At 41.6% G+C, this 12500-nt stretch overlaps 1 protein-coding gene across 2 annotated transcripts in view; it reads right to left on the minus strand.

Annotated features, from left to right (window-relative positions):
• The window catches only part of EBF3 (EBF transcription factor 3), a 118337-nt gene that overhangs the window by 22845 nt on the left and 82992 nt on the right, over positions 1-12500 (minus strand). For both annotated transcript variants that reach the window (XM_034062227.1, XM_005144899.3), the window contains exons 9-10: positions 11913-12043; positions 11268-11394 (exon numbers count right to left, since the gene is read on the minus strand). In XM_034062227.1, coding sequence (XP_033918118.1) covers positions 11268-11394; positions 11913-12043 — 258 coding nt within the window. The remainder of the gene's footprint in view (positions 1-11267; positions 11395-11912; positions 12044-12500) is intronic.

A 12500-nucleotide genomic window follows, 5' to 3' on the forward strand; every position in this document is an offset into this window, starting at 1 on the left:
TTCCCTAATTGGAATGTAAGGCCCACTTCCAACATTGACATCTGAGATGATGTTTGCAGGTTTGGATGGTGGAATCATCCTCCCATTCAGGAGAACCTGCAGGGAATAACAGCACCGGGATGCAACACTGCCCATAGAGAAGGGGACAGCCCCATTGTCTTGTCACAATGAATACCCTTGCTGACAACAACTGGATTACGTTCAAACTCTTCTGTTTACATATGGCAAAGAATGCTTTTGATTATGGCTTTTTATAGTCTTGATGAAACTGGAGCCCCTGATCCAGCCCTCAACCAAGGAACACTACATGGAGCATGTGCCCCAGCCCCAAGGAGGGTGAGCTCCTGTGGGGAACACGAAATCACACACAAGTTTAGCAAAGAAATATGAAAAGAGCATATTGAGCATCAGAGAAACAAGAAAACTCATTTGTGGCTTTTACATCTTTGAAGACAAATGTCAATTTATTCCGTTCAAGAATAGTCTGTCCCTTTCAGAGTCTGTTGTAGGGTAGGTCAGAACACCTCCAGCAGAACTGATGTTGAGAGCAGTTGAGCTGGGAGAAGAAATGTGGGAAAATGTTTCCTGACCAGTTCCAGTCACCTACCAAACCAACTCCAGGAGAGAACACAGGAACAGAGGAACAAGGAAGCAAGAAAACAAGGATATGGGGCCACATAATTATCAAAACAAAGAATATGCATCTTCTGCATCCACCTCATTGTGGATGCCCCATCCCTGGCAGTGTTCAAGGCCAGGTTGGATGGGGCTTGAAGCAACCTGCTCTAGTAGAAAGTGTCCCTGCCCATGGCAGAGGTTGGAACTGGATGAGCTTTAAGGACCTTTCCAAACCATTCTATGATTCCACAAATGTGTAGCAAATTAAGGTTTAGATGCACTAAATATCGAATAATCTACCCTCTAATCTTCAAAAGCCCAATTCCAGCATCCTTGGGGGTGTGGAGGCTCAGCAGGGCTGGTGCATCCTCACTGCAGGAGGGTTACCAGAGGCTGCCAAGAAGCACTTAATGGGGGGCTCCAGTCTTCCCATCATCCCAAGCCCTTCCTCTCACCACCCCCAGCCAATGCTGAGAGACCATCCAGCCTCTCCAGGCTGTCCAACCATAGGACTTAGGCTCTTTGGCACACTTTTTGGTAGGTGACAGTCCAACACAAGCAAAGCACTAATATCTTCATGAGTGGATTCTGCAAGGATGCTTGCATTGCCACTGTTATTAGGAATGGTAGTGCTTCAGGCTCTTATGTTTGCCTAAAAAGTCATTACCATCATAATAGGTACAGATCTACTGTAAATGAATGAATGGAGAGGAAGAGAGAAATGGAGAGGGACAGAGAGAGGTGGAAGGATAGGAGAGGAAGACTGAGAAAGAGAAGAAGGAGGAGAAAGAACAAGAAAAAGAAAGGAGGAAGAGGAGGAGGAGGAGAAGAAGGAGAAGAAAGGCATTGTGTTGACTGGGGCAGTTTGAGAAGCCTCAGGTACACAAACTAGTTGTGCAATACACCATGGAGGTGAAGGAGCATGGGCATCCATGCTGACACACACACATACACACACCAAGAGCTCTTCTGTGCAAAGCAAAGGAAGCAAGGTTTGTTCTATGCATGAAAACTCTGGTGTTCTACAGAAACAGGCCAACACTGCAGCATGGTGCTGCCCTGGCTTCACTGCCCCTGAATCTGATCACTACCTCAGGCCTGAGTTTGAGAAGTGTCCAGAGCACAAAGACTCTGTGTGCTCTATGTGACTCATAAGGCAGCTGTAGGAACCAGCACAATAACTGCTTGAGGAGGTGGTGAAAGGGGAGGTTAGAATGATAGAATCATAGAATGGTTTGTGTTGGAAAGGACCTTAAGGCTCATGCAGTTCCAACCCCTGCCACAGGCAGGGATGCCTTGCACTAGACCAAGTTGCTGCAAGCCCCATCCAGCCTTGAACAACCTGGTTAGAAGGAGCAGTGCTTTGGGCCCTTTGATCCTTATATACCAACCAACCCACCTCAAAGAGAGATGCTAAAAGTCTCAGACAAGAGGTCTGACACAGTTGTGTGAGGAGCACCCAGCTCTGGTGCAAGCTCCACACCCTTGCCCTACCTGCCCAATGCTTGTCATCTCCCCAGCTCTCTGATGAGAGAATGAGTAAAGAAAGCAGCAGTGTAGGCAATACACAATACATACACCCTCTGCTTGTATATGCTCCCCTATAGCATTCCCCAAGGCCACTGGATTGAAACCTGGGTAGATGGACCATGCATCTGACCCCAGAGAGCAAAGCAATGGGGTTTATGGGGAGGAGTGAACCTCATCTGGGACATGGCCATGCTAAGCCACCAACCCAACCTACTGTCTTGTACAGACATCACTCTGCTGCTGTTGCAGACATTTAGAATCAGTGATGCTTGATTGGAAATACTAATTTAAAAGCTGAAGTATGAAGTAGTGAATGTAAACCACTTACAGTAAATCCACCCACAGTATACTTGGTGTGTCAGTTAACTGAGTCACCATATCAGTCCACATCACACGTTTCAATCTAAGAAGTTTGCCATATAAAATATCTGCAGATTTACCATGACTCAAACACAGAGAATGAGTACATCATGAGAAACCAAGGATGCCACCACTAAGAAGCAGCCCTGAGGAGAAGGATTCAATGGTGTTGGGTGAGGAGAAGCTCCTCATGACCTGGCTTCAGTGAGTGCTTGAGCCCAGAACCCCCCCCCTGTGCTGGGCTGCATCCCCAGAGCATGAGCAGCAGCTCAGGGAGGGGATCCTGCCCCTCTGCTGTGTGAAGGGGAGACCTGAGAGCAGCTCCAGTGCCTAAAGGGGCTGCAGGAAACCTGGAGAGGGGCTTGGGACAAGGGATGTAGGGACAGGCCAAGGGGAATGGCTTGAACCTGCCAGAACAGGGGAGACTGAGCTGAGCTCTGAGGCAGAAGCTGTTCCCTGTGAGGGTGCTGAGGCGCTGGCACAGGGTGCCCAGAGAAGCTGTGGCTGCCCCATCCCTGGCAGTGCTCAAGGCCAGGTTGGACACAGGGGCTTGGAGCAGCTGCTCCAGTGGAAGGGGTCCCTGCCCGTGGCAGGGGTTGGGGCTGGAGGAGCTTTGAGTTCCCTTCCAACACAAACCATCCTATGATTCTATGATCTTATCAACCATTAACATGGAACATTGCAAAGGAGGCACTTTGCAGTTTTTCAGTGGAGATTAGAAGAAGGAAACTGTACAACATCAAACTATAAATGTTCTAATCATTCCAAGGAATTACCACAGTCTATTACATAGGTAACTGTAATAAAACATGTCATTTTATGAAAACAGCAATATATTCTACCCCCAAAAAACCACGATCTATTGCTGATTTGCTAAAGGGTTTCACTACTGTGAAACTATATGAAAGAAGGAAAACATCACTTTTCAGCTATGTAATACTTCAAGGTACTTCATTAATTAAAACTTTTTACTTAAATAAGCTGGGCTTGCATCCATTTTTATATTAGTAGCATTATTTGGGAGTTTATTCCTCTGCTAGGCCTCACAGCTGAATAAATACCTCCTTACAGATGGGTCTGTATGGATCCATCTCCTTCCTCTTGCTCCCACACATGTACTTCAGAGAATTAAGCTGGAATTCTGCTGCCGGAGCCTGCCAGCACAGAAATACCCCTCAAGGCTGAAAGCACCAGCCCTGTGCCACACAGATGGATTATAAGGTGCTGCACCCACCCCTTCCCAAAGAGCTGATGGAGCTGATGTGCACCAGCTGCCATAGAAACCCAGAGGAGCCTCTGTGCTGTTAATGCAGGAGGGAGCATAAATAAGTGCTACAATTCTTCCAAAATACAGGAATTCCAGGTGAAAATGATGCTTGCCCACAGCAAATGGAAAGTCTGGTTGTTCGCCTGTCTCAAAAGCTTAGCTTTTCAAGGTACTTATCCATCTTAGAACCATATGAAAGCTATGATGCTTCAGCAAACGTCTGTAAGAGATGGTGTTCTGCACAACTTCGTTTCTATTTGGTAGCAATCACCCCACATAAGAACATAATACTGTAATATTTTAATCCAATCTTTAAACAAATAGGATTTATAATCATCTCAATATGGTCTAACACAGCTTTTACAACAGTATTCCTCTGTCACATAAGCATTTGAAACAAAAGTATATCTTGGTGTTGGGAAATCTCTGCCTTACATGTGGATACTGGAGGAAAAACCCTCAAATAACTAATTGAATTCAATGAGTCTATAAAAAAGCTTTAGTAAATGCTTAAGCACAGTGGATGTTGCAACTTTAAAACTAGAAAGCCCATGCTGTTCGTGTTGTACCAACATAAGTAGTTAAGAACTGTATCAGGTAAACTATTCACTTTGTTTTCAGTGACACTTTAACATTTTCAGTAGCAATTTTAAAGTATTTATGTGGTACAAAAGAAAAGTCTTTTATTTTATGTAAAATTATTTACAAAATAAAAATCATTTAGCTTGAGAAAACTGAAAATGCTGAAGGGTTTTACTGAGGCATCTAAAAAAACTTCAAAAATAAGGTTTTCTAATGGCTCATATTGGCATATTTAAGGAGATGTTCTCAAGATTGTGTCCAAAAAATGTCCTTTTTTCACCCCACCTGAATATTTGTGTATGTTGGAAACTGTAATTCAAAACATGAAAAGATCCAGTCCTAGACTGCAGCTTCCAAGCTTATAAAAGACTGGAATTCAGAAAGCATGGATTGCTATTATAGCTATCTGCACCCCTCCATCAGTTTCCTCCACTTGCACATCCACTGATGGACATCCAGCCAATGGACATCCATAACAAGGAGCATGGATTATTCCCAACTGGCAGCCTGCACCAGGGATAGGCATCAACTGACCTTCAACAACCATCAGATGGGGCGCATCAGATCTACCACAGAGCTTTTCTAATCATGCAACTTTGTGTGGTATCAACGAAAGTTTGTGTATTTAAAAATCAATAGTCATCTACAGCAATTTATATTCAGGCTCTGAGTAACAACTACATTGACTAACCCCTCCTGTAGAAATATCCATGTTCCATAAGCTTCCAAAATAGGTTTATAATAATTTTGGTAACATTACAAGTTACATAATGGACAATGTCTTAGAAATCATTATAAAGTATAAATAATAGTGGACATTCCATGAAAATCCCTGGGCTAAATAGTTGTGTCTATTAGATGGAAACTTCCCAACAACTAAGATTTGACATGAAAACATGACCAAGCTTTTTAACACAGCAGTAGCAACCTCATACACAGCAATATAAGAAGCTCCAAAATACAATAAATTCATTATTCTTATAAACCCTGAGCTTCTGGGTGTTTTCCTTATTCCCATGTTATGCTAGACTCAATACAAAGGCCATGAAGCCAGTGGACATGTTTCTTTTCAGCTCAACAGCACTTTGATGAGGGTGTGGATTAATTTAATGGGAGTACTGGTGTTGGCATGTACCATGTGTAGATGGAACTAGGCAAAACCAGACGTTCAGCTGGATATCCTCAATGCAACCCAGATCATTTGCTCTCTTGCTTTCACGATATCAGAACAAGATGTACATTTTCAGTGAAATATCTTATTTCCTCTCCTTCCACCTTTTTACTTTGATTTGAAACTTTGGGAAGTTTTTAGCCCAAGTGCTACAATCAGGCTACAGTAATAAAAAATAGCCATAAACTTCAATTTATAGAAATAAGAATAGAATTAGACACGTTAATATCCAGGAAGCTGATTTTACTGTTTAACTGTAGCTAGCATGCAGAAAAAAAAGGAGGAAAGTGTTTTTTTCCCCTTCTCATAGAAAACAAGGTAAAGGTCTTATTCAGCACTCAAATTTTCCTGATTATTACACGAAGCCAAGATGACCCTTTTGTCCTTTTTTGAAGATGAATTGCAATCTCTTCAGCACTACATTCTGTCAGTTTGGGCACAGCAGAGTCAATACCTTCACCTTGACACGGAAACTTTGTGATTTATCAGCCCTGCCGTCACTGGGTGCTACCACGACCTGGCGAGGTGCAGCCACTCATGGCACTGGGAGCAGACTTTGGTCACAGCTACTTGGAAAAAAATAAAGCACTCTCTGATGATAGACAAATGTGTCTTGTTAGCAACAGCCAAAAAGCGCTTGACTTGTACTAATAACAAAAAGGCCATGTTGGTCACCATGGGTCTAAAGACGAAGCACCCTGTCACTGCCTTGGTTGGGAAATTAGCAAATAATGTTCCTTTTCCTTGATAAATGGGTGACAGTTCTCTCTCACCAATCATTTTTTAACATTTTGATGCATGTCTATGATCCCGCTGGAGGAACAGAAAAGTTTACTGGCCCTCAATTTTCAGATGATGAATGGAACACTCTAAATGTGCGATTTCTGTATGAGGTATAGTTCATTTTAAGCAATTCTAGTAAATGGGTGTCACTGATTAGGACAAATAGTCTACTTGTGCAATAGCACAAATGGTATGTCTCATTCTTCTGGCCTCCTTTGAGACAGAAAAGAAAGGGGACAACAATGACCCTGATAAACCTGGAATTGCTACTGTTTAAAAAAGAGCTATTATATGTTATACATTATCCAACATGCTATGGACTTGATGCTACTAAATCACTTCTGTATGTTTAGCATTGGCCTATTAATTAAAAATGTGTGACATGCTGAAAAACCTTCTTTATAAGAAAAGACAGTTAGCCAGAATCTCCTTCCCTGTGACATTATTGCTGTAAGACAAGCACTTTTACACTAGCCCAATAAAGCTGTTTAACATGTTAACAGAGATACTTCCTGGCTTTGGCTCTGCAGGGCTAACTCTGACTGACTTAGACCCATCTTAAAGAAAGGGCAAGAATATTTGTTCTATCTTGATTTTTTTCAGCTTGCTAACAACTGATACTGACACGAGGTCTGATCAATAAATAACCAATACTGTAATAACAGGGACTGCAAGTTGCTTCAGGACAACAGCACTTAGAAAGGGAAAAAAAAAGGAAATGCAATATATATGAATGAGAAATGCTGAGGATTTCATTAAAATGAATGTAACTGTTCCTTTTTTTTCAAGGTTTTCCAATAAAGTCCTGTATCTGTTATATATATTTTTAGCACTGGTTTTGCAAAGTCACCAGATTTCATTCTTTGGAGCAATAATTGAATATGTACAAGGACTAATCAGGTGATTTAAATTTAACTAAGGCATTCGCATGTAGTTTAGCATAGTAAAAATAGTATGATTTGTGGGAGGCAATTAACAATCATTTGCTCTGTGGATACAAGTAATTTGTTTAAAGAGCACTGACCTATGAGACAGCTAGTTTGTGTTGGCTGTGATGGAAGGGAGCTATTGACTCTAAACAGTGTAACAGCGCCATTGACAGAATCACATTTGAATGCACACAAAAGATCTCGAAAATACTTGAGGAACATGAGATCTTTCACAGGGGGAAGTGGAATGGGGGCTGAGCGAGGAACCCAGCCAAAGCAGAGGTCTCTGCACCGAGGCAGAGCCCAGCCAAAGCAGCAAATCTGGACAATGTAGTGACTTAAAGAGGGTTTCCCCCCTTTGGTGCCGTGCCAGCCTTAGAGCCCGGCCGTACTCCTCCTACACAAATACCCTATCAGAAGGAACACAAACTGGGAGCACTTACTGGTTGAGTAATGGTTTCATAAGCTTAAAATTGAATGTAAGTCTTTGTGCAAAATAATCATTTTTATGTTCACATCTAGCAAATGCATTGCAGACCTGGGAATGGTTCCATGTATTCAACATTCACGCTTTCTCGACGTCTGCTTTGGACATGTTTGCAATCGAATGCCAATACCCTTGTACAGCAACCGGGTACAGACTCCTGCAAATGATCTGTTGTCTCCTGACAATTTGGGTTGTTTCTTTCACTGAGCAAAGGAAGTTATCAAAACAAGGGTGTGCAGCAGAAACAGTGCAGTGCAAGCCACCAGCATTCAAAAGTTCTGAGTGCCAACTGGCTTTCTTTGGAACTGTTTTAATATACACAACATCTGACTATACTTCCTTTATTTGCTAAGGAATCACTATGCAAAATAGACACTTGGAGAAAACAGTGAGTCAGTGGCACCAACACACTGTAAATACAGCACTACCGCTCATCTTCAAGTAAACCAACAGAATATACAGCTTAAAATATGTGTGCAAAGGTGCAGTTTTATCTGTAACATAATTCCATTTAGAAGCATACAAATCACAATTTGCCATAATCAAATAACACCACAGTGCTTATATTCTAATTAAAAAAAATAATCTCTGATATTTAATTTAGAAACCTGGAAGACTTTAGCAGCAAAATTGCTGCTACAACCTGCACAAACCACTCCATTTGCTCGGACATAGGGATTTTTTCAGGTAGCCATTTAAAAATGATTATTAAACAAGCAAACGATGCACTGGTCGATATATATTAAAACAAGTATTGTACCCAGTTATTAATTTGCACTATTCACTTTTAAATGCAGCAAATACCTCATTAATTTAATTTTAGGTGCCCACCAGTTTATATTGCATTTTACAGTCTAGAAGGCAATTTACTATTAACTGGCAATTACATACAGAATGATTGTTAATTCTGCTCCTAAGTGCTAGCTGCTTGAAAATTGTTATCTCTCTCTAATTTTTGACCTTCTTACAACAGGGGTGAGGTACACTGGGAATACAAAGGACTAGTAGAGAAGAGCTGGACATGTCATTTGTGACTCATTCTTTTAATTCACCGTGCTAATCAACTGAACTGCCACAATCTCCCAAGGTAATTGTATCTTTATAATAGTTGAAAGCAGCGGGCAAAAAGGCATGGATAGATGGGGAAAGGCCTTGCCTCTGCCTGCTGAGAGCCGGCGCGCTCTTGCTTCTGTGTGAGACTAATAGGGGCTTTTGAGAAAAATCTGGAACTTTCGTATCTCTGCACCCTGATCATTTAATGTCTCAACTTCTCTGCTCACAAAGGCTTTGTACACCACACTACACTCTTGTTTCATTATTCGGCAGCCTTGTTGCCCTATGGTCTACCTCATGCTGGGAAGGTTAAATGTTAGAGTGCCAAGCCGGGCTGCAAGCATGGTGGGACACTGATGGGAAACAGATGCCCTGGGGATTCAGCCCCTCCCTCCTCTAGGACTACATCATTTTCATTTTGTGAAATACAGTCAGGCTTGGCTCCGCTCTCAATGGCAGCTGTAATTTCCAAAGACTATCTCAGTCCTCCTATCACTTCAGGATAAAGCAGAACAGGCAGAAGTTTCTTGGTCAGGCAGACGCGGGCGTTATCTTTTTATCCTCTTATTGCTGGAATACAGGTTTGTCTTTCCGTCAAAAGGCATTTTAAATATATATATCCCACTAAAGTGTTGTTAACAATGTACTTTATTACCATTTTTTTTCCAGTGGGGAAATCTCCCGACACTCTCACTGTTCTCAATATCTTTACTTAGCAATAAGGGCAAAAGATGACCCCCAGAAAGAAGAAGCAAATGTCTTTTCCTTGATTTCATATATACTTGTATTTACACACGAGAAAGAAGTTCAAAACCAGCAAAATCTGCCAAATTTACAAAATCCCCACCTAAGAAATCAGTTAAAGACATTACTATGGAGCAATTCAGAATTCCTCTGCACTGAGCCAGACCGTCATCTGGTTCAAATCTGCAGCGCTTCCCTGTGTGCAGTGGAACTGCACCAGCTCACAACAGCTAAACTATCTGGAACTTAGTCTGAGGCTTTTAATTCATTCATCTTTTATTCTGCTGAACACTTATCCTAGCCACTCATACTTGTCAGAATACTGTAGCTTTACATGGGCTATGCCCATAACAGCATTTTTTAGCCTGTAACCATGACCACATGCAGCCCCACCTGCAGTCACCACCTTTGCGATAGACTACAAAACAGTGTTGGCTTTCAACATATGTTGTTAGCACCAAAAGGGTTACTACCACCCTGTTTGGTACCTCTGATAAAAAAAAAACAATCAGAAAGATCAAGCAAATGTCAATATTGTCTCCCTTGTCAGCCAGAATTGAGGCACCCCAGTGTGAATGCAAGTGTTGAGTTTGCTCAAGGGATAGACGGAAGATAGCAATATCAAATGCTACCTTCACTCTGAAAGCTCCTTTCACTGATAGATCTTAGGCAGTCAAAAACATATCCGCAATGTGTTAACTGTTTGGAAAGTCCTAGCTTAAAACTACCCAGGAACACACTTTTCCCATTAGATCTGAATTAATAGATAGAAACAGTTGCAGTCTAGTGGGAAAATATTCATCAAAATGCACATCATCTGCACATCATCTGCAATCTGCATTATCTACCCAATAAGCAGCAAGAATTCTCCCTGAATCCCTACAGTCTGTCAAGTAAATAGTTAAAGGCTCTTTGTTTTCAAATGAGAGATTGATTCATCAGATCAAATTTATTACCTATAATCCTCATCCAAAAGAACAGTAAATTAAATTGCTGTTTCTCCCTTTTCTCTCCCAGCACCTCAGTCAAATTCACTGTTAAATGCCAGAAAAGCTGTAATACACATTTCAGATAAAAAGCCAGCAATACTTCATCCCAAAGTAAGAATTTTCATATTAAAACCACTGGAAACCACAAAGTTCCGACTTTTTCTTGTGCTCTTGTAAATTAAAATCAAATGCATTTAACAGGATTGGCACAAATAAATCATTCCCAGGCTTGTGAGCTTGTATCCCAAGTTTCAGGTCTGAAAGAATTTTTAGAGCCAGATTGTGAATAAGATTGGATAAAGTTATTTGGATCCAAAAACAGCTACTTGAACCGGTGCCTAAAACTCCAACTGAACCTTTAGGGAAGTTCAAGAAGTTTGGATAGATAGTCTGAGAAATATTTTTCATCACTGAATACTCCTTAACTCCTTTTTCTGGCTGGCGCAGGGTAGGAAATGCCATTGTTAATCTATTTCTGGCCCAAAATGAAAACAGGAAGTAACAGGCATCTTGTGAGAGAGCCTGGTCTCATGAGACATGCAGATATATAAGACCCAAGAGGCTTTGAGAAACCCCAGAGCTTCTGGGTGCCCATACAAGCAGGTATTTTGAGGTCCAGCTACCACCAGATACATTTCCTTTGAGACGCATTATATTTTTAAGAGCATTGTAATGTTCCTGCTTTGCACTGCCTATGTATCATTAAGACATGGGAGTTATTATCCCAAAAGCAGTAAGGAAACCATACACTTACCAGTGTAGACAAACCGGCCGGGAGCACCTTTGCAGAACTGTTTGGATTTGTAGGAGAGAGTTACTTCAACAACTCCTGGAATGTGCCGTGGTGGTGTTTGAACTCTGATGGCGTGGGGTGTTATCAGCTATAAGAATCGTACAGAAAACATGCCTTAAATCAAGATGGCACTGATAAGACTGATGCCAGCCTGTTTGCATAGTTACAAAAATGGCTTTCAATTGGACTCCTCGTCTCAAAGTTCTCCCTTCTTGCTGTCACGTTGGAAGATATGGGTTCTACAAGTTTTCTTAAGAGAAAGCTCTGTAAATGATCCTCAGGTTTCGTTTGCAGGAAAGGCCACAGGGCATCATTCATATGAAAATTACCTCCATATGTCTCCTTAAGGCTACTTCTAGTAATTTTAACACTAATTGTCCAATTGTACTGGGAGACCTCCTACAGCAAGTCTTCCACTAGAGGGCCATGATGTGCCTCAAGTATGTTTCTCACTGTGTAGCCGATTGTCACATGTGAATTCATGGTTAAAAAGGCACCGTGAAACAAAATCTCCTGATACCTCATGTCAATAGCCTATTGGCAGCTTGTTAAAATCATTCATGGAAAAATGTTACAGTTCAAAGCCCACCAATTTAGATAGCTTACCTCACTCCAGACCAACATAGTTCCAAATACGACTTGTAAGCCATCAAAGAAGTTGTCTCCGATTATGATGACAGTAGCCCCACCAGTAGTCCAGCCTTCACTAGGACTGATGGCCTTTATGCACGGAGTAGCTGCTTGTACAAGACAAAAAATCAAGACCTTAATACCCCTTCTTTCCCGACATGAGATCTCTTCACCAATGACAAACCATGCAAAGCACAATAGGAGGAAAGTGCATGATTTCTCGAGGAGGCACACAAAGGGCAATCATATATCAGCATGTTGATGTATTTAAAGCAAACTATTAAATGTTTTATAAAGCAAAGGCCAAGCAGCAGAACACTGGTGAGCAAGAAAAAACTGGCTTGATATAGCAAATTGTATGTCAGGGCAAATATGGCTATTACAAATGATTAAGCATCGCATGCATGTGGCATGTCGATTTATCTGCTTTGCTGTACAGATCTAAGCAGAGTCAATCAAAAGGTTGTTGAGGGAGATGGAAGAGCAAATGCTCTGAATTTCGATTCCTCATAAGCAGCTAATTGGGTTGGGTTTTTTCATCCGCGAACTTTGCCTTTTGGTTCA

The sequence above is a fragment of the Melopsittacus undulatus genome, chromosome 4 (assembly GCF_012275295.1).
Source record: "Melopsittacus undulatus isolate bMelUnd1 chromosome 4, bMelUnd1.mat.Z, whole genome shotgun sequence".
Classification (NCBI taxonomy): Eukaryota; Metazoa; Chordata; class Aves; order Psittaciformes; family Psittaculidae; genus Melopsittacus; species Melopsittacus undulatus.